This window comes from Colletotrichum navitas (assembly GCF_030913465.1).
Source record: "Colletotrichum navitas strain CBS 125086 chromosome Unknown LY79scaffold_8, whole genome shotgun sequence".
Lineage (NCBI taxonomy): Eukaryota > Fungi > Ascomycota > Sordariomycetes > Glomerellales > Glomerellaceae > Colletotrichum > Colletotrichum navitas.
Window position 1 is genome coordinate 305461 of NW_026850554.1, and position 22474 is coordinate 327934.

At 56.5% G+C, this 22474-nt stretch overlaps 4 protein-coding genes across 4 annotated transcripts; 3 read left to right on the top strand and 1 right to left on the bottom strand.

The window, feature by feature from the left end:
• Positions 1 to 3700: 3700 nt before the first annotated feature.
• On the bottom strand, positions 3701 to 3933 carry LY79DRAFT_541467 (uncharacterized protein). The gene has a single exon (XM_060556934.1). The coding sequence runs from the start codon at positions 3917 to 3919 to the stop codon at positions 3734 to 3736; it is 186 nt and encodes a 61-aa protein (XP_060418164.1). The 5' UTR covers positions 3920 to 3933; the 3' UTR covers positions 3701 to 3733.
• A 4500-nt stretch (positions 3934 to 8433) lies between these two features.
• LY79DRAFT_541470 (uncharacterized protein) lies at positions 8434 to 9246 on the top strand. The gene is made up of 2 exons (XM_060556935.1): positions 8434 to 8964; positions 9025 to 9246. Exon 1 carries the CDS (start codon positions 8562 to 8564, stop codon positions 8889 to 8891), a length of 330 nt encoding a protein of 109 aa, XP_060418165.1. The 5' UTR covers positions 8434 to 8561; the 3' UTR covers positions 8892 to 8964; positions 9025 to 9246.
• A 4181-nt stretch (positions 9247 to 13427) lies between these two features.
• LY79DRAFT_666677 (beta-tubulin cofactor d) lies at positions 13428 to 17486 on the top strand (the record flags this gene model as incomplete). The annotated part of the gene is made up of 3 exons (XM_060563263.1): positions 13428 to 13589; positions 13670 to 16653; positions 16730 to 17486. 3 exons carry the CDS (start codon positions 13428 to 13430, stop codon positions 17484 to 17486), a joined length of 3903 nt encoding a protein of 1300 aa, XP_060418166.1.
• Positions 17487 to 17656: 170 nt separating this feature from the next.
• Positions 17657 to 18523, top strand: LY79DRAFT_383461 (uncharacterized protein). Its single transcript, XM_060552877.1, has 2 exons — positions 17657 to 18175; positions 18234 to 18523. The coding sequence occupies exons 1-2, from the start codon at positions 17826 to 17828 to the stop codon at positions 18370 to 18372; spliced, it is 489 nt and encodes a 162-aa protein (XP_060418167.1). The 5' UTR covers positions 17657 to 17825; the 3' UTR covers positions 18373 to 18523.
• Positions 18524 to 22474: the final 3951 nt, after the last annotated feature.

Sequence of the window (22474 nt, forward strand, 5' to 3'; positions counted from 1 at the left end):
TCGCCTAATCTGCCTGGTGTGCCAGTCGTCTAATATCTGTCTGGCCTTGTAGTGACTGACTGACAGAGACAAGTGGGGTCAGAACTGGGCAGAACTGGTCAATGATCCCGCCCCACCCGTCCACCTTGGACAAGCACTGCGGCGTTCCCCTCCGCCAGCTACTAAAGAAGGACTGAAACGAGACGGACGGCAATCGGAAAGAGCCTGAACACTGAACTTGAACCGCCAGAAAGGGAGGGGAGGAAAGGGGTAAAAAAAAAAAAATTGGAAAAAAGGAAAAAAGACGAGAAGAAAACGCAAAACATCGGAAGAATTCTAATTACATCGGCAATCCATCTCGGCATTTCAACGCGCGGAAGTCCCACACCACTTGACCTTTCATCCCATCGTTTACGTCCACCTAAACCTTCTTGCCGGCCATCAGGTCTGGCAAAGACGGTAGCCGTCACCGGCGCCGCACATGTCCCAGCCTCCGATGAGGAATGATGAAACCGCATTTACTTCGACCTCGGAGTCACCGTGATGACTGAGGAGCTGTCGATGGAGACCTCGTGGCTTGTCATTTCCCAAACCACTTGGTTTTCTTCCTTGGTCCCTGACCGCCGATCATTACCACCTTGGCCATCTGAGCCCCTCTAACTGGCCCGCATGGACGCCGTTGCCAGAACATACGGTACAGTACTATATGTACAGTACACTACATCGCCATACCCACAGACCAATTACCCAACAAAGTATCGCCCGAGCGCTATTACTACTCACCGTCTTCTCTAGGTTGGTACATCGCTCCAGAAACTGCCATCGTTCCAGGCACGGCCCAGTACACTCGGGAGCTGGGAGTCTTCCGTGAGCCTTGACGGCTGGTCTCATCTGGCCTCAAACGAGGCTGGAAGTATCACATTCCACATTCAACTACATACAACAAGCTAGTTTGCAAATCACGCCATCCAAGCGCCTTGTATCTCCGCGGGCCCCGAACGAGGTTGTGCTGCTGCTTAAACCAATGTCTTAGTAACTAGGAAAACTCTACCAGTCCTCCTGGATGCGTTTGGTCTCAAACCCGACTGCTACCGTCTTCGTTTCTTCTAAAGGTGACACCGGAGCGTGTGGAAACGAGGAGACTTGCACTGCCTGTGGTTGGAGCCCGTAGATCATCGTACATGTGCTCCGTATTTACGAGCTTCCAGAAGTTTTCCATGGAAACACAAGCCAAGGGGTCCACGTCCCCAAGGGTTTGATTGCGGCCTCGATCCAGGCGACGTGAGACACAACCAATTTTCAACATCGCTGGCCGATCCAGTGCGACACAGGCCAGACTCCAGGATGTGGATACCGGAAGATGAGAGCCACAAATGGTTTCCCAACTAGTACGGTACGGTAGCCCGTCCCTTCGATACTGGGATTCCCAAGTCTCGTTACTGGCCTACCAGTACAGCCTCGAGTTCAAACGTCCGACGTTTCGCTGACATTCTTCTCGCGCATGTCGACGTATGAGAGATTGCTGTCCACAGCGAGAGCTTAACATATGCTCGGCAGCCCTAGCCCATCCCGAACCTAGCAGTCAGCTAATCACTGGGTAGGATACTACCTAGGTCAGATGAAACTCCGCGCATGCCGAGCCGATTTTTAAGGTTGTGCTTGAAGCACACACGCAAAAAAACACGGCACCACACCTGTAGGCTGTAGATTGCGAGAGAAGATAAGAGAGGGGGGGAAGCCTCGTTGCATGGATTGCCGAGGTTGATCATTGGACCACGGGTTATATGTGACGGCCAAAAGCCTTCAAACCCCCATCTTCGCCAGCGCCTCTGTCGATGTTTTCCTGGATGGCGCGCTCCCATGCCTTGCGTTTCATTTGCTGTAAGCAGTAGCTGCAGCATCATTGCACGCGGCGTTCACTGGCCAGGACCTGCATCATCGCCGTAGCCGATGACACGCACGATACTTATCACAGGGATAGGCAGCGCAAGGCCTTTCACGCACAGTAGGAGGCTTTCCATAGTGCTCCCTTGTACCTAAATCTCTGGGAAAAGACGCGGCAGTCAGTGGCTCTCAGTCCGGCGTGCTGTCTATGGCACTTGGCACAGTGCCAGCATGGGCATCTCTCGGAATCGACTCACAGCATGCCGACGCAGCGAAGTTGTTCGCAGAAAACTTACTCACAGCTCAATAACGATAACGTCGTGTCAGCCGTCAGCCCCTTGGGCAGTTCGTGTTCGTCCGTTAGCCAGGAGCTGCAGGACATGCCGTTGATCGACGTGCTCCCCACATCAAGAACGCATTATAATCGGCATGTCTTGACAGGCGGCGTTCCCCTGACATGTTCCTGGTCTTCCTAGTAGCAAGCGACCAGTCGGCATCGTTTCAGCACCATCTGAGACGGGCTAGTTTTGTCGAACAGCTGGGGGGAGAAAAGGCAACAGCTCACAGATTTTGCTTATGGAACATGCGGCCAACAGGGATGCCTCGAGAGCCACGGCCATTTGCAGACCGATCGTCTAAAGTAGAAGGGCTTTAAACTTAGGCTTTGGGGGGGGGTATCGGCTCTGGGTGTTGATCACCCCGCCACGGACACGGACACGTCGATAATTCCAAGTTGTGGCTCTAGTCGTTACCAGAAGCGTGATAGATATTTCATCCACGCATGGCCATGGAGAGATCAACGGCCATGGGCAATGTGAGCGATGAGAGCTCTAGGCCGGTCTCGAAAACACACGACTGCGCCTCGCGGCGGCTTCAAAACAGCCACCCCAGTCCCCGGCCCCCGGGCCCCCATTTCTTTTCCCACGTGGATTAATCGCGATTCTGGCACTTTCTTTTCCTGTTTCTCCCGTTAAGCAGGATCCCGTGTCAGGTCTTTCTGCAGTCTCGCGTGCTCAAGAGGCTTGTTCCAAGCCGGCGTTCCTTCTTTCACTAGCCATGCGCCATGCCTGCGACCATTTGGATGTGCCCCTGGGGTCGCACAACGTGCAGCATTCCATTTCACGGGTTCCCATATCCAGTCATCTCGTCGGTACAAGGCCCTGTCTGTCGACCCCGAGCAGGCCATCAGTTTGTCGCGAAGACAAGACATGCAGTCACCTCGACCGACTTGTCAATGACCGCCCACCACATCGGCCACAGTGCGGCGGGCAGAGACAGGGGACCGACCGCCTTCAAAACGCCGGGAGTGTACTAACAAGGCCCAGGCCAGTTCGGTCGCAAGGCTCACGAAACTGCGCTGCGGGCTGCATAGGTATACAGTACTTGACGGAGACGAGCCTTGTGAGAGAGCATGGGGTTAGAAGTCATCGACCCCTAACCCGGCCTGGCTCGGTCTCAGCGGTGGGGACCGCCACGTGGTTAGGCAAGCCACGAGCGAAGGTTCACATACGACGTCCAGGTGGAAATGTTCAGAAGGCCAGGGCCAGGCTGACACGTTGGCACATGGCTGCTGACTGGGCTGTTGGGAAGGCGAAAGCTAGCGCCGGCTTGGTACTGTATACGCGACCATCCGATGGCATTGATGCCCTTTTTTTGTTCTTTCTTTTCTTCTCTCTCATGCTGGCGACAGCAGCTGCCATAACCCTAGGTAGTCTCCCACCGTCATCAGCGGCGTGCGGTCACCAAGCCCAAAACGGAAACAAGAGCACGCGTCGCGGACGCCGCCACGAGTTCCGCTCTTCTAAATGCAACGCCCTTCCCAATGATTACTACCTATGAAGTGTGCGTCGTCCAGGCGCGGGCTGTGGGATCATGGGATCGTGGGCGAAGTCGGCAATGCCACATGGCAAAACACCGGGACTGGCTGCATACGTACAGTGTAGCGTAGGGAGTGGGCTGCATATGCCTGTGGCTGAACTGGGCTACCTATTCGCTTGGCACGCCAAACAAACGATGACGGTCCTCTCACAGTTCCGAAGCGTGTGTTTTTGGGCATTACTATGGTATACAATACAATACAATACAATACAATACACACGCAGAAGCAGGGCGCATGGCGGCGACACAGCTGCAGGATACTCCATAGCGCTACTCGAGACGTGCGCATCGCATGCTCTTGAGATTGGCCGTCCATGGCACACAACCACCACGCACAGAGGCACAGTTTATGTCGGTGTCCTAAGGGAGTGGACGGAACTTCAGGAGCTCGACCGGTGCGGCTCGATAGCCAACGATGCACTCCAAACAGACGCACCGCATAAGAAGTCTGCTCTCCGGACCAACTCAAAGCTACAGAATCCACCACGTACGGCTGTACGTGTGCAATACGGAGAGCCCACCGATCCAATGGTTTCGTCCAAGTCTCGCCCAAAGCAAAACGGGCTTGCTTGCCTGTCTTGCCGCCCGACACTTGGGACGAGACCTGCCCAACCGCAACAATGTACAGTACCTATGTAGATACTACCTACCTACTACCTACCCACACATACGTACCGGTATCTGTGGTACGATGGTACCAGGCCAAAGTTAAATGCCCCTATTAGGTAACCAATGTTCACCCCCCTACTACGGGACTTCACTTTTGATGAATATTCCCCATCTATTCTGATGTCAGCCATGGGGGGTAACATCATACTACTAGGGGTAATTAACTTACTCCTGCCACCCTGTATGTATGACTTTTTTTCTGGGTCCATCAACACCGCTCCTTCTCGTCTCCGCTATGGCTCGGCACAATATCACGTGGCACCTCTTGTTGACGTCGGATGCATAACCGCGAAACCCCGGGTCGCATGACTACAACGAATCCTTGGGGCCCGGGGTACAGTCAGTATACGTTACACAGGACAGGGCACCGCCATTCAGTACGCGGCACCTTTGTTCTCGAGAAAGGGCGCCATTCCCGGCTCGTACGGTACGGTGCGACGAGGTACATAGACTATGCTCACGTAGTGTACACTATACGCCGCTATTCCATGCTCAACACGTGGATCCATTCTCCAGAGTGCCCGTCCTTGGACGAGATGGGTATTCCGGTTTCATTCGAGATGCTCGCCCCTTGGGTCACAAGGACCACACGGCTACTAGCGTCCAAAAAGTCACCCTACCCTCTCCCATAGGACACCAAGCATGTGTCGATAAAACCATCATTTGAGATTCTCGGGAAGGGCTTGCTTATACAATGCCCTTGAAAAATGGGTTTCGTTCGCCATGTACGGATGGTGCAAGAGTCTTCTTGTTTCACTTCTCCGGCTGTCGGTACACGACTGTAACGTACGGTAGATCACTCCTGGGGGATGGTTTTTTCTTTTCTTTTCTTCTTCTAGACTTTTTCTTTTTTCTTTCTTTTCCTTTCGGGGTTTTGCTGTCCTTGGGATGCAAGTAGCCAGCCCTATGCGGCACTGTCATTCGATCAAAGACACAACGGCAAAGTGTATCGCTATCCAGTCTACGGTAATATCTGTGTCAACAAGCGACGCAGTCTCGTATTAGGTGCCTTGGTTTGCGGCCTTCGCAAATGCTGCTGCGCAAACTCAACCTTCCTTCAAGGTGCCGGGTCGGCTTCCCGACTCAAGCAAGTCCTTTGGTCATGTTCCGCCGCTATGGGCTAATGAGGCGTGACGATACATAGAAGAGGGGGAAGGGGAGCAGGCGGCTCTAGTTGCATCGCCCAAGAGACCGCAGGTCGCTACAGTTGTCTTATATCGGAGCGTCATTGGCCTTTGACGCTGGGGAACGTGGGCGGGCGGTCGTTCGACCTGTTTCACGTGGCGTAGAGCCTCCTCGCACGACAACAGGCAGTATCACCGTCTCTAGCTCGACCAATGGACGGGAGTTCCCTCCCCGGTTCCGGAGCAGGCACATGGCATGCACACGATGGAATCCCGGCCTTGGCTGGGGGCCAACAGAAAGCTGAGTCTCGCAACCGGACTAGCCTTGGCAGGCTCACGGCCGTTACAAGCCCAGTCGTAAAGTCGTACACGTGCCATGCGCTAACGGCTCGCGCTGTAGGGCGTGGGCTTCACGTGGGACTACGCCCGTTCCTTTTGCTTATCTTCTTCGGGCGGAAGATGTGCTGTCACGACGACCCACCAGTCGGTCTTGTCTATCCTGACCTACCTACCTACCAGATCCGTGTCATGGAAGCGCTCCTTTCCCGGCTTGGGGGATCGTAGCACCCGTTGAGCCCACACTGACTGGGCAGCAATGAGCGCCGGCACCGGGTCCCGGTCCAGACCAGCCGCCGCACACACACCCTTGCACCTGTCAACGACGTCTAGTCCCAGAGATTACCTGCATAGTACTTCACCCCCCGCAGACGGCTGGAGGATGCGTGGCTAGCCGTCTAATCTGGTATCAGGCCGGACGGATGGCCTGATTGCGGGAGCCCTCTGTCATCGCACAGACATGGCTGGAATGCGAGCGACGATTGCTGATCTGATTGGGGACACGGACACGAAGCATTGGAGCTCTCTCAGTGCTATCTACCCAGCAGGGTCGAGAAGGATCATCATTGGCACGGTTCGCCTACTATCGACGCAAGACCGAACGATGCGGGCGCGGAACCGACACCGGGCAGCCCGCGGCTTGGCTTGATCAGGCACGATCATCAAGGTCTAGGCAGGGTGAGCAAACGCCCGGGGACCACGAGCGATGTGACAATAACCGCAGCTCGCGCCCAGTCTGTGTTTGTTCAGGGTTCGCATGTCCGTATCGGCAATTTCCAAACGGCTAAGAACGTGCGGCGGGTTGCGAATCAGCTGAGAACATTTACTGTCGCTTCTTAGAGTCTGATCTGCCGGCTGTATTTCAGAGGCATGACCAGACGGGTACGCCGCGAGTTGGAACCTGTTGCCGCGCGCGCGGCGCGATACTGGAATTGCTGCAGCGTGCCATGGGCATCCCAATCCATTGCGGTGTGATTTTTGTCAAACACTGAGCAAAAGGCAGTCTGGCATTGAACACCGGCCGCGGCGGACGGATCGGACCTTGCCCCAGTCAATCGCCGAAGGCCGCGTCTATCACCATGGTCTAGGGGGGGAAGAGAAAAAAAAGAGTCACCCCGGCAACTTGAGTTATCCAGAGTTCCGACGATGACATGTCCCACTAGCGGCCCCCTTTTTTTATTCTCCTTGTTTGGCCCGGCACGACTGACTCGAAGAAGTGGCAAAGATGACCACGGGCTTCGGCGTATTGCTCAACCGACCTTGGTTGACCCTGCCTCCCCCGAAACCGACGGGACGCGATGACCTGGGACCTTCGCCCGGCCGTTCATCGTCGGCATCACACCGCATCGCCCGGCCGCGGTTTCTCCAGAGCCCGGCCGCGGCAACACCGCCACTCATGGGCTGGGAGGGGTCATGTTGCACACGAGACGACGGCGTGTGCACGAAACATCGGTTTGCCGGTCAGCAAAGCAACACCGCCTCCCATCGCCCGCGGGACATGTAGCTTGTCCGTCCAAGTTTCGTCTGCGGCAAGTAATCGTCGGTCACCGTTCGACGACTGGTTTAGACGCAGGCCAAAACTTTGAATGGCGTTGCGCTGGATGCGCGCTACAAGAGACCACAAGGAAGATAATCCTGTATCAGACCCCGGCGGGTCATACATAGTACATAGGTCATGAGCTGCAAAGACGAAGCTTCAGCCCAAGCCCTCCCTCCAAAGTCAATGTAGGTTACGTTCGTAGACTGGATGAAATGCCCCGTGCACTGCCGCTCCGCGCGCTGGCAGTAGTACCTAAGGCTCAGCCGGGACTGTGCCCAAAGACGAGCGTTTCTCTGTCTCGAACCCGGGGGTCCATCATCCGTTTTGATCAGGCGGTCGTTCGGATTTCTGTCTGCAGCGGTCTGTCAGCGGCGGCGTCGATTCACAGCATCTGGATCCCAATCGCCAGGCCAAGCGCGAGTTTGGTTGTGCCCGTTCGGCCAGCGAGGCCGCAAGTGATCTCATCATGTCTGCCCTGAGCGTCATACTGGATGCTCAGTAGGTAGGGGTCTCCCGTCAGTTTGACACAGGTCGCCCCCTCCTTTCTCGAGGTTGCTTGGCCACACTCTTGCGGCCCAACCTACCCGCCCGAGAAAGAGGGCTGCGCCGACGCAAGTCTGGCGAACTTCCCTCTGGCGAACCTCCTTTCCCCGCTACCCCCTCTCAACACCATGGCACGTCCGGAACTGCCGCTGCACGAACTACAGGTCTTGCAGAAGCGGCACATACAACAGATGCAGGATGGACCGCAACGGTCCGAAGAAGGCGGCCTCGTGGCGTGGGAAGAGGCGGAGCAAGCGCCCAACCCCGGCGGCGAGCGCGGGCTGCGGGACTTCAACTACAACGGCCGCGTCCGCAACGGCGAGCGAGCCAGCGAGAGGGCCAGCTCGGGCGTCCTCGGCCAACACCACCCCCATCGCAACTCGGCCTCCATCTACTCCAACTACTCCTCTTATTCCCCCTCGCTGGATGGAGGCGGAGACCATGGACAAAAGGGAGGAGAGGTTGAAGATAGTGATTTTAGCGGCGGCGGCGGCGGCGGCGATGGCGGTAATAGCAGCGGCTTCAGACGAGGAGTCCCGCCGTCGCGGCCGCCGCGGTCGCCGCCGGCGCCGCTCCCGCACATCGACCAGCCGAGACGGCAGCCCTTGATGGAAGTGCCGCCGGCGCCCGGCACAGCGGACACGACGAACACGATGGCCACCGAAGCCACCACTGCGGTCGCCGGCACCGAGTCGGTGCAGAAGGCGCGGCAGCCGCCGCCGCCGACGTATGTGCCGTCCCAGGACCATTATAGCCGCGTGCGGTTCGTCGACGAGGAGCATGGCCGCCAGGAGGAAGGGGAGGGAGCGGATCGGGGGCGCTCGACGCCACCCATCGACAAGACCCAGACCAAGGGCGGTCCCAAAACGTGCGCCCTCTGCGTGTTTGCCTGCTGTGCCTTCTTCTGTTACCGGTGTTTCATGGACGAGGACTTCTGAAGGCCTTGTCGACGGCCTCGTTCCCCGGTCGTAACGCACACACACTCTCTCTCTCTCTCTTTCTTGTTCGTTTCTACATTATCTGTGAGCCTCGTCGTGATCAGCATAGCAGGCGGGGAATCCTCTCACTTACCCTTTCCGACGTACCCGGCTGGCCGTCGATGCCAGTCGCAGAGGCTTTGACGACGGGACAACGGGACAACGGTTGAAGGAATAAACAAACGAATGCAAATACGGCAACAGAGCATACACAGTACCCCGAGTGCACGGAATGACGTGTTTTGGATCGATTTCCTAGGGAAGGTCCGGGGCGTACACAGGTTGCGGGGAGTTTTATGGATGGGGTTGCTGGGGGTTTTTTTTTTGGGGGGGGGGGGGGGGGGAGATTATGGCATCTGCTTTTGTATTATAGATAGGCCGTGTAATAAGAAGCCCCCTTTATCGTGTTGCGGAATGCAACAAATGACCAACATGCCGGACCCATGGGAGGGGGGGGGGCCGTCGATGAGCATCTGATATCGGCCGGCTGCTATGATGTTATACCCGTCATCATCCATGTCTGGGTTCGTCCCAGTAGAAAAGAAAAGGGATGGAAAGGGGGGGGGGGGGGGGAGGCATAAACCGAAATCACAATTCCAGGGACTCCCCCCCTCCTCCTCTCTCTTGCGTGACAAAGTACACATATACAGCCATGCCTACCAGGCATATACGAAAGAGTCTAGAGCGGCCGATAGGCACCACTCGGCTCGGCACAGCGCCCGTATGGCCCTTCCCCTCCCTTCTACCGGTACCTCTCTCTCTCTTTCTCTTTCTTTTCCCGTTAGGAAGAAATGCTCCGAGATTCCATGACCGGGGGAAAAAATAGGGTTATGTCAAGGCCGTGAGGGGTGGATGGTGCGGGCTAGAGAACGGAGGGCATCGACGGACGATGCCCCCCTCCTTCCCGGTTACTTACACGGTCCGCATTCATCATGGAAGATTCTTGAGACGCTTGATGTTCATGCGGGAAGGAACTGCCGGGCATGATATGACAGGAGGGCTTGGTCGTCGGGTCTGATTTGTGACATTCTTACCGAACCTGTCGTTTCTGTTATTTTTTCATTTTCAATTTTCAATTTTTTTTCGAATTTTTTTTTTTTTTGACACGTACAATGTCGGTAGGCATTCGCTTGGGGACTTTTTAATGGGGGGGGGGGTTCCATCGGTCTCCCTCCCCGGACAAGCTCCGCCTGATTTGCGTCCCGTCTCCGTTGGGGGTGTGGGGGTGGCGGTTCCCACAGACCCGGGGCAGGTTCAACGTCAAAAAAAAAAAAAAAAAAAAAAAAAAAAACCAGAGAGAGAGGAACCTAAACGGTTCGACACGCTCGGAATGTACTTGTTTAGGAGCTCGCGACTTTGTCAGCCGGAGGGGAGTGCTTGCTTTCTCGCTCGCTTGCTTCTCGTTGGCGTTGTCGTTTCTGATGCAGTTGTTTTGTGCCTCCCGCGGTCGTCTTGGCCCGCGGAGCTGATCCTCCAGGGCTGGGAGGCCACGAACTTTGAATCGACAATGTTTTTTAGTATGCCGGAGCGATGCTCCGGCGACCTGGCGACGAACGATAGCGCGCGGGGGAGGGACGCGGGAGGGAGGTTGCTCACTATCGGATGGAAATCTAGAAAGGTCCTCGTCACCCCGGGCGGAAGTGGCCGCAACGCCCCAAAGTATACGAAATCTGATGGTTACTGAGTTTTAGTTTTTTTTTTCCCCAGGACCTTCAGCGCGTACTATCACACCATGGCACTCGGGGAGTGCCGGTTTGGGTCTCGGAAAGGCGTCTTTTGGTTGCACGCTTTTCCTTGTCGTGAACAGGAATTGGGTGCACCACTGGAAGACCGGAGCCGAATCTTGGAGCGGATCGGGGCCTCCTCATCGCGAAACTTTGACGCGTCACAAGTTTACTATTCTCTTGACAGGGTAACAAAAATAGCCCACTGTGTCTCAAATCGTAACCCTCCCCTGGCACAGCGAGTCTGTATGGAGAGTAGGTGGCCGCCGAAGTACACGGTACAGTGGTTTAGTACATCTAGGCTTCCATGTAGACGGGCCACTGACTATTTGGACTCCTACTCTGACAATGATCTGTCTCGGGGCCTTATTTTTGGAAACAGGAATATGTGGAAAAAAAAAAAAAAAGACGCACTAGAAGAGAGAGTCTCGCACCTTGGTGTCGCAGACACCGGCAGTCATGGACCGTATCCGGAACTGAAGGCTTACTGTCGCCCTGGGCACTCTAGAATACACGTTTTACTTACACGATGGTCCAAACCAACCCAGACCCGATAACTCTACTCGCGGGAAGGTTGCATCTTGGCATTTCAAACTTCCACCACACAGACGCGAGCTGAAGCAGCCGAGTAACCCCACCCATCTAGCTTGTTCGGAAGACGTCTAGTGCTTGTTCCGGTACATAGAGAGACGGCTCTCTGAATTCTGTGCCCCCGCACTTTATTCTGCGGCGCAGAGCCCCAGAGGAACTTGTTTCTAGCTCATTGGACTAAGCAATATCTAGAGTGCGACCCCTCAGGATACATTTGGGGTTGACAGAGTGTGAACTTGTCCAAAAGAACCCCTGGCGAATTGACCAACTATAGGTGTTGGAGCAAGGGCCCATGTCATTCCTCTTTTCCACACCCACATCGTTGCATTCTTGGAAAGCCGGTGACTCCTTGGTTGAGCATATGCTCCAAGACTGGAGAAAAGGGGTTGGACGACAGAAACGATACAGTCCGAGGTTGATATCATGGTTGTCTGCATAGTGTTATGATGAAGTACGGTAAAGGGCAGCCTGTTTTGACCGCTGTGAGGCGATATGCTGAAAGATAGCCCGGGCCGGTTCCATAAATTTTAAACGTTCTCGGCGGTCGACGTAGAATAACAGGATGAAAAGCAAGTGCCTCTGAACCCACCTTAGACATGTGAACTCTTGCATCAGATCACGCTGTTGATTCGGACCACCTTTGTGAGTAAACACTCTGGAGCTGCTGATGCAGCCCGTAGGAAAGGTTAATATGAGGCGAAATACTTGAATGATGATTATAATCTGATAGTGACAATACAATCTCGCATGATTGGTCAAGTTGGATACCGCTTCGTGTAGGAATACTAAGTAAGGGTTATCCAACGGCATTCAAAGACGGAGAGATCACAACCCAAACACTTCACCTTCCCCCCTCGGTCCACCCCTAGCAGAATCTCCTTACCCGAATCATCCACCGCCTCAAAAGTGTCAACGCGAAAGGTCAGGATGGCAAATCCATCAATGGCCCCTCCAGCAACGAGTCCGACCAAAGGAACCACGTTTGATTCCAAAACGCTTACAAGATCAACAAAGTTGCCAGACGAGTGGAGACTGCCGAAGCCTGACCAGGTATCGTTCACCCAAATTGGTCTCGGGGACGAGTTGGATCATCAACACCACTGCTACATCTGCTAGTGCAATCGGCTTACCATCCGTAGTATTAATCAACCAGTATCTCTAACACCAGCATAATGCTTTGCAACCCCCCCCGCAGAGTCCGATCCGGGTGCTTGTTCCTTATGAAGCAATGCCGGTGTGCTATTGAGCTCTTCGGGCTTTTCTTCGGCTTTCAACGGTATGCCGTGAGGCAGACTCTCACAAGAAAACAGCATTGAGCACCTTCATGAGACCTTGTCCTTCCCGAAATGAAAGGATCTGCCGGGTAAGAAGCGCTCTGAAGTATTCATTGAGAATGGAGATGTAGTCCCATGCGAGGTTCTCTCTATGGAGCCCACCACAAGTCCCGTTGGATCGTGGCAATAGCATGGCAGGCAGAGTTATAGTATACCCCGAGGGATAAGTAGAATTTGATTGTTGGTAGACAGTCAATGCTCTGATTTTGCCAAGCGCGACTGTTTCCAATATCAGACGTCCAAGAGTGGCTACCCTTCCTTTAGATTTCATTTACACTCTAGAGTCGGTTGGATGTTTGACATCCAGCAGATGGCAAATGCAAAACGCGTTCTGACTATCCAAAGCCTGGGTTCCTTAGGAATTGCCACCCATAGCTCCTCGGAATTGATCAAATATCACTGCTTCTGGCTCCAATAGTCACCAGATGATGTTTAACATATCCATAGCAGTTGAAATGGAAAAGTGTGCCCATGACGATACATTGACAAGGAAAGAAATGTGGAGGCAAACACAGTGCAAAACTACCGATGTGTTCTTTCGATACTGTACGATCCTCATTGCCTAAATACCCACACTTCCTAAACCTCACTCACTCATTCGGACAGCGCTCCATCATCGGTTGGAAGACCGCCGACTCTCAGCCCGGAAAGACAGCATCTCATACTCAGCGATCCGCCTGGCCTCAGAACTACGAGTGTTGTACAGAATCATCATAAAGGGAACTCCCTGGCCCGCCCCATCGAAGCCGGCCCCTCGCCGACTCACCCTACGCCTCACTCCTGCTCATCCCCTCATGGACATGTAATGACACTGCTCCTCACCAAGCTAAACCGCCAGCCCTGCCGCCATGGACGCCCAAGAAGATGACAGCGACATCAAGCTGCAGAGGGTCTCGTCCGATCTCATTGCGGACTTCTCCCGCTCCCTGCCCCTCTTCCTTCGGAAGCCTGACGGCAAGACCCTCCGCACCCGTGTCCGCATATCTGAGACGGCACGCCTGACTTCGAGTGTAAAATACCCACCACCCGCCCTCGCCCGTTCTCGTCCCCCCTCAAATTCGCAAGTCCATGATTCTGACCGTCATCGCAGCTCCTCGACCCGTTCCAGGAACTCCCGCAACTCCTGGACCCCCACCTGCCCACCTGGCTGCCCCTCCTCGCATCCACCTACCTCGCCCAACTCAACGCCCGCACCCGCGCCCGAACCCGGGCGTCGGCTCCGTCCACGCCGGCCCCGTCCTCAACCCGCTCGCAGCTACTCGAGCCCCTGGGCCTTGCCATCGCCAAGCTCATATACACCTTCACCAAGATCCGCGGCGAAAAGGTCATCGTCCGCTTCCTCAACGTCGAGTCCCGCCACATCGAGCCCCTCCTCTCGGCCCTCGAGTCCGCCGAGCGCGCCGGCACCACCCCCGGCACCACCGCCGGTTCCGCTGTATCCTCCGCATCACCCGCCAGATCGCCCAACGAGTCGCCGCCGCCGCCGGCGAACTCGGCGCAATGGTCCTGGGAAGAGCGCTATCTCGTCCTCCTCTGGCTCTCCCACCTCCTCCTCGCCCCCTTCGACCTCTCCAGCATCTCCTCCGCCTCCGCCGACCCGGACCTCACCCTCCCCGAGATCCCCGGCTTTGAATGGCCCGAGAACCTCCCCGGCATCACCGTCCGCATCCTCCCCCTCGCCATCAAGTATCTCGCCTCGTCCGGCAAAGAGCGCGACGGCGCCCGCGCCCTGCTCGTCCGCGTCGCCATGCGCCGCGACATGCAGTCCCTAGGCGTCCTCTCCGCCTTGGTGCGCTGGTCCCTCGCCTCCCTGACCCCTGACCGGTCCGCCCCGCCGCAGCCGCCGTATTTCTACATCGGCATCCTCTCCTTCCTCGCCGGCGTCCTCCGTTCCTCCATAAACACCTCCGACATGGACGCCTACCTCTCGCCCATCTTCCTCGCCGCACACTCGGTCGCGTCCGCCGAGGCCGCCGCCGCGGGAGGGGGAAACGTCATCGTTGCGGCCTCCGTCCGCTCCTCCGCCGTCGCCCGCAAGATGCTCATCAAGGTCATCCGCTCCGTCACCGTCCTCCTCCTCCGCAAAACCCCGCCCGACCCGCACAGCACCGAGCTCATCGAGACCTCCATCGGCCACCTCCTCGAGTGCCTCGCCGACAACGACACCCCGGTCCGTCTCGCCGCCTCCAAGGCCCTCAGCATCGTCACCCTGAAGCTCGACCCGGACATGGCCTCCCAGGTCGTCGACGCCGTCCTCGACTCCCTCAACCGCAACGTCCTCTGGACCCGCGACCCCGGCACCAAGACCTCCACCCGCGACCTCGCCGCCGTCGATCCCCTCGAGTGGCACGGCTTGATGCTCACCCTCTCCCACCTCCTCTACCGCCGCTCTCCGCCCGCATCGCAGCTCCCGGACATCGTCCACGGGCTCCTCCTCGGCCTCTCCTTCGAGAAGCGCAGCACCTCGGGCGGCTCCGTCGGCACCAACGTCCGCGACGCCGCCTGCTTCGGCATCTGGGCCCTCGCCCGGCGCTACACTACCGCCGAGCTGCTCCGGGTCCCCACCGCCGCCGTCGTCGCCGCCCGCGTGCATGACGCGGGCGTCTCCATCCTCCAGGTCCTCGCCACCGAGCTCGTCGTCGCCGCGGCCCTCGACTCCGCCGGCAACATCCGCCGCGGCTCCTCCGCCGCCCTGCAGGAGCTCATCGGCCGGCACCCGGACACCGTGGAGAAGGGCATCTGGGTGGTGCAGGCCGTCGACTACCACACCGTCGCCTTGCGGTCCCGCGCCGTCCACGAGGTGGCCCTCAGCGCCACAAAGCTCTCCTCGCAGTACGGCGCCGCGCTGCTGGATGGGCTGCTGGGCTGGCGGGGCATAGGTGGCGCCGACGCCGGCGCGAGACGTGACACCGGCGCATCTTTTGGCACGCTTACGATGGAGCTTTCAAGGCAAGACCCGTCCGGGGGTGTGGAGCAGTTCGCGGCCTCCATTGACAGAGTCCTCGCTCGCCTACGTACGCTCCAGAACCGCCAGGTCGACGAGAGGCACGGGCTTCTCCTCTGCCTCGCCGCCGTGCTGGACAAGTTTCCGGAGCTGGTCGCGGGCAGGCAGCCCGTCGACAGCGTCACCCATCTCACGCAGCGCATCATCCGCGAACTGGAGACGATATTCAAGGACTTCCGGACGACGACATATCGCAAACCGGAACTGGTCGCCGAGGCGGCCAGCCGGCTGATTACTTCGTCCTTGCCTATCCTACAAGTGGCGACGACACCTGATAGCGCCTACACGTACTTACAACCAGGTTTCAAGGTCGTGTCGACCGAAAGCATCAGCGACCTGCTCGCAGCCATGAAGGCGGTCGACGCCCTCGACAAGATCCCCGATAACTTGGCTACTCTAGTATCGACTTTCAACTACGTAGTCGACGCAGGCCTCGCCCGTCCAGAAAAGGAAGCCATCGCCGCGTCCTCCGAGGCCTCCCTCGTACTCCTCATATTTTCCCGCGCCGAGGAGCGCAGGCGCATCATCGAGGGGTGGGCGAGCGCCGTCCGACAGCGACCGACGTCGCGCACGGCAAACGACACCGGCGTCCTCTTCGCCCTGACGATGGCCTACCCCGTCACCACCACCTTTGGCGCCCCTCAGGCAGAAGGGCAGGGCCTGGTCTGCGACACCATCCTCACGAGGTGGGCCAGCGACAACGACATCGAAACGCGCGTGGCGATTCTGCAGAGCCTGTCGCAGAGCGGCATGCTTCACGACCGGGCCTTGGTGTTTCTGGATCTGCTGGCGGAGGGCCTGAACGACTATACCACCAACGCGAGGGGAGACGTGGGCTCCCACGTCAGGCTCGAGGCGCTCCGGGCCACAAAATCGCTGTGGAAGGCCGCCTTTGTGGAGGTCAGTTCCGGTGGTGGTGGCGACGGCGATGCGGCTTCCGACAGGGTCGACGCGTGGTTGCCCTTGGCAGTCTCAATGCTGTTCCTCAGAACCCTGCGGCTGGCTGCCGAGAAGCTGGATCGCGTCCGCACCGAGGCGCATGCGGTCCTTGCTTTAAACCTAGAATCAAGGTAAGGTCCCTTTTGCAGAGTCGCGCGACTCAGTGCCAAGGACGGTGAAAAAGTTTCACTGACAAGAAACCTTCAGTTTCGCATCGGGTTTTGCCAAGCTCACTTACTCGTCAAAGGAGTACTTCCGGACGCTGCTCGACTTATACTCGTCGGATGCGGGCCTGCACCCTCGAATCTCAAAGCCGGCCAAGGCCGACGCGGGCGCATGGATGGCCGAGCTGCTCGCGGGCTACGTCACCTCCGCCGACACTGGCAATGAAGACCTGGTGATCGCGTCCCGCGCGGCACTGGCCGACTTCTGCGCTGTGTCGCCGCAAAACCTGACCGCCGTCTGCACCGCGCTGGTGAGCAACGTCAAGACCAGGCAGGGGCAGGGGCAGGACCGCGTCGTAGTGCCGACGCTAGAGATCGTGGCGTTCCTTTGCCACGTCGGGCTTTTCCAGAAGTGTCCGTACGTCGACGTGCGGCACTTGTGCCTGCAGGTCCAGAAGGCGGGGTACAAGACGGGCAGCGTGAGGAAGCTGGAGGCCTGCATCAAGGTCTACGGTTGCGTGGCTGGGCTCGCAGAGGAGAGCGAGGAGGCTGGTCCGGACCCTGTAACGGTAGCGCTGGGAGATAGGAGACGCGCCGGCATCCTGGAGGCCAGGAAGAGGCTGGCTGCTTTGATGTTTCACCCCTGGCCCAGGGTAAGAAGCCTTGTTGTCGACGAACTGTGGAAACTATTCGGTGAGAGCGGTCGTGCGGACTCCTTGAAGAGCGTCGACTGGAGCAAAGCCGACAAAGCGTCCCTTACCCTCGTTGTGGACCAGCTTGGTCTAAGACAGGCAGGATAAGTACGTCCATAGAAGCAGGAGAAAGCCAAAGGCTTTCTGGAACGTAACGAAAGATTACGTAGTTGTTGGCATATTTGCTGAAACTTCCACTTGGAAATGCTGCAACACTCGGAATGGCTTTCGCCGCCTTCGGCCCATATCTGAATCAATATACCGGGTGGCAAACGTGAGTGGGACGATTAAGTCGGGGCGAAACTCAAAGTAGAAGCTGCTAAAAAAGCATTTGGACACCATCTGATTTGCGACAGAATGAGGCCAGACCGGGATGACGGACATCTGCGAAGGCCGTGGTGCCCGACAAGGAGGGTGGCTTTGAGAGGCTTTTAGACAGGCAGACACATGCTTCCAGAGCCAACTTTCACGCCGATGCTGCAGAATGACACGGTGCAAGGGGTCGTGGACGTCTACTGTAGGGCCAAGTTTGATACTGGACGTACTCGGGTAATTGTGATATGGCCCATCAAGCGTTTCCAACGTCATGGTAGACCCGCACCAAACAGATGGACGTGCTCGGGTTCGACAATGTTTCACCACCGGAAGCTGCGCACAAACCAGCCGCAGGTCTATGGCAAACAGGGATTGGCAATTTTCAAGGATGATCCCAAGGAGTATGGACGGATATCTGCGACACGTTCTGCAATGGTCTTGGCGATCGATTTTCTAATCTGTAACTCGGGTGGATGGATGTTGTAGGTGTACTGGTCCGAAACGACACGGCCAAAGATTGAATAATGCTAAGCCTCGAAGGACGTTTGCAACCGATCCCAGAGACGTTGCGCCGACCACACCCGAACCAAACCTGGTTTCGCAGTCCAGATTGAGTTGTTCTTTTGAAATAGACATAGTAGGCGGTACTGGGGCGGGAGACGAGATTACGTTCATTTAAATCCAAGATAGCAAGTGTCAGGGCGGATTATCTCGGTTCGATTTGACGAGCTCGAAATTAATGCTTAACGGCTCCCGACCAAGGATTTGAACCAAGGAGGCGCAAAACAAACCGGGTCCAACATTGGCTTGACATCCGATAGCCGTCGCCGTTGCCGTTACCGTTACCGTTGCCGTCGTTGAATGTCTCCGTTGCGCAAGGTCAAGTCGCCGTACCCACGGACGTCGGAACCTTTTGTTCATCGGACGATGTCATGTCAAAGGCCGCTTGGCATGCTGTGAGCTTCCGACGGACAACGTCAGTTACACATCGCTCTGTAACCCAGTAGTAGCAGTCTGGTGCCTTTTGCTGTCCGGGCGTTTTCCACCCGACATTACTTGGGAGTAAATAAAGTTCGGCGGGAGATCGTAGTGGACTGTGCGGCGCATGATTGCAACCCAGAAACGTTCGAAGCTTGCGGCCGAGCTCAAGGAGGCTGGCTCATTCAAATGCTGAGATGCAACTGCGTTTGTACTATCAATAGGGGTTTCGACGAGCCCCATGCTGAGGTGTCTTTGTGGCCCACGTAGGCTTGACCGGGGTATTGCTCGCTTGCCGATTATGGGCCACTCTTCCTGCACGTGGAGTTGAGACAATAAAGCCCGGAGGACAATCAGCATCGAAAAGAGACGCAAAGTGATGGATGATATAGACCTCTGGCTAGGCTGGTGAACGAACAAGCCTGAAGTAGAAATGGCTATCGGAGGCAGGTGGCCCAATCTGGCGAGTGGTAATTAGTCCGGAGACGAAGCATGGCGGACGGATGGAGTGCGGGCATCGATCGACCTGGCCGTTGATAAATCACCTTGGATGGCTGAATGTCGAAAGGCTGGGATTGGTCAATTGGCTCGCATCATGTTAGCGCCCACCCCCAAAGTGACTGGTATCATCGGAAAGGACCTACGCAGTCGGGCAAGCTGGCAGGCATGCAGTGAAACTCTTCAACAGGCCGTGGAGCCGAGTATTGTCCCCTGGTCGGCATCATGAGCGAGAGAAACGGCGTGCCCCTGGCCCTCAAGAGCGTGTAGATTGTGTCCGGTCGCCAGCCACATCAAAAGAGTCGGCGATGAGCTCCCCTCGGGGAGTTAGGTTTTTCATGATTCGGCGTGCTGTATTGTATTCCCATCCCAGTCAGACGTTCGCTGCTTCGATGTCTGTTGGTTGTGTGGGTACCCTGCACGAACACAAGGACTGACATTGGCTCGTTGGCTCGGATCAAGGCTTGGAACGGTGCCGCGTGAGCAGCGGTGTGATGAGGCAAACAGACACAGCTGCGGCATTCCGTCAGTCAGCCTTTGAGGCATCCTGTCGAATTTCCCAAGGGCTTTGGCGCCAATGACAGATAGACCAGAGAAGCCATCAATCTGGCTTGAAATAGCTTCAAAGTCAAGCCGTGTACGGCCTGGGGACAGACGATATCAGGCCGTCTAAGACAAGTAAGTGGCTGGAGGCAGTTTCGGCTGGCAGAGCCTCGATTGAAAAATGGCGGGGAGGGGGGGGTGGACATGACGGAAAAGGGATGGGGGCGGCCGACAGAAGGCAGCAGTATCGGCGTCTGGGATGGCTGACAGTGCCGAGCGTGACCGTGGGATCTTGATGGACAACGGGTTGCATTCGGATCGTTGATCGTGGTGGGCCATGTTTCGGTAAGCCAGTCCTTGCGGGCCTGCGGGATTCTTGGGTTGAGAAGAACGGTGGGGGGGCAGCGGCAGCATCGAAGAGGCGAAGAGGTCATTTCGCCTTATCTCTGAGTACCTCTGGTTGTCCATCCGTTCATAATAATGGTTGTTGCGAGGTAATGACAGAACGGTATGATGAGGTAAGGTGGGGTGGCACTGGCCTCGCAAGGATCGTTGGGAAAAGAGTCAGAGTATCGCATACATACCTATGTACCTACGTACCTACGTACCTTATATAGTACCTAGGTGGGCAGGTAGGTAGGTACCTTAGATAGATACTACGGTTTGTCGCTGCGGCTGGGACCGTAACCGAGCCGCGAGTGCGTGAGACGGAAAGAGATGAAGGGGGGCATGGCATCCTGCCCAACTACTAGTAATACACGTACCTAGGGGTATTTGCATTGCGATGCATCACTAGGTACTGTGCGTGTAGGTATGGCTCCTTGCTCTTGTGCGACCAGCTGACATGCTTATTACCATTCAAGAGACCCTTCGAACCGCCCACCACCTCCCCCGTGGTCCATGACGACTGTCACGACTGGGTAGTGAGTAGGTTAGGTAGACGTATGTAGGTAGATACATAGCATGTAGTTAGTACGGAGTACAGGCCGTCGATCCCGTCAAGTGTTCCCGATGACTGGGAAACGGGAGAGGGGGGGATCATAAGCTACCCAGGCACCTTAAGCGGTGGCCCATGCTTCCCCTGATGCTCGCTGTCTTGTCTTGCCGGTGCCTTGTTTGCTTCCCCAGCTGCGGTGGCTGTGTCACCCACTTTGCTGCTTTGCCTCGACCAACAGATGACGAGATGGTCTCTCCCGCATTGCCCACTGTTGGGTGGATAGGCACAAGGCCACATGCAGGGAAGCAGTGCAGTGCAGTGCAGTGCAGCGCAGGGCGACAAGGCAAGACATGGCGGGCCTCTTTGGACGCGACATGCAATTGCATCCGAAGGGAGAGTAAGTAGGTACCGGTCGCGTGCGGATGCCTATCGGAAGGTACCTACCTATGATAGGCATTGCCGGACTGAATTAGTATATGCCACATACTATCGTGTGTGATTGGTCAGTCGAGGGAGTGAGTCAAGGACCTCTCTGACTGTACACACATAAGCCCTGTGCAATATGATATGCAACGGGGATCTTTGGCCCCCTTGTGGCTAGGTAGGCCAGTCCCCAAGTCAGACCTATCATCCTTCGTCAGGGAACCGAGACCGATTGAGTGAGGCGATAGATACGTGTATCCGTAGGGTGACCTAGGTAAGATGAAGCCAGCCTCCAAAGATTTTAGGTCACAGCATTGCGGAAGCAGAAAACAGGAAAGAGCGAAAATAAGCCCGGAGGAAGATAATCGAGTGTCAAAGAAGAGCGATGCTGGCCCACTCACCGTGCTTTCCTTGCCGTCCTTGCCTTGCCGTCGTTGCCTTACCCCCCCCACGCCCTAGCTACACTCTCTTCCTCCATCCATCGCCCTCAGGTCTGGCCCTCCGCGATCTGTCTCCAACTCGTCCCCCATCACCACCTTACATGGTAGGTACCTTATCCTCTTCTCATTTGGGTGTCCAACTCTGAGCTGACATTGATTGAACTCAAAATCGGATGCAATGCTAAACTAATTAGTTACCTCTTCGGAAATCACTTCGCTCTAAAACAGGAACGTCTCGAGCTGATTGCAACCACAACGTTCCCTCAGCTCCCCTCTCCCTTCAAGACGTCGGCATTCCGTCGTCATGTTGATTCCGCGGAACGCCGCCAGTGCCGCCTGCCTGGTCTTACCTCACCTAAAGCGCGTCCCACGTGCGACATACCGCAGCCAATGTCTCGTCCACGCCACCGTTAATTGACCAAACAGCTCCACGCTTGCTCACCGAGGCCGTGCATCATGTCCCAAGAGATATCCAGCAAGGGCGACGATGACGACCGTAACTTTGTTTCCCTAAGCTGCTCGGTATACTGGGCACCTTGGCACGTGGTCAGCCGCTATCTCCAGATTTCGATTGCGTCCTATAGGCACTGTCTTTATCTCGCTCGCGCGCCCTCCCTTGGCCGAATGCACGCATCCTCGGCACCGCTGTGTGGTTTGCCATGAGCGAGCTCGGCGTCAGCTCAATTATCGCCTTGGCTCGAGTTCCTTCCCGCGCGCCATATCAACGCTAGTACATATTAGAGCTAGAGATACGATGTATACTGCTGAATATCGGGGAGCACACGAGGCGATGCAGCTGTCCGTTTTTGGAGCCCTACCGAAACGCGACTTAATCCAACCATTCTCCAGCCCAGTCGACCGGGCCAGGCCACTAGGCATCAATCCCCCCACGATACTGCACATACCAAGACCCAACACAACGAGCTTTCCGTCCATCTGAGCAGTCTTGCTGTGCCGTTAAA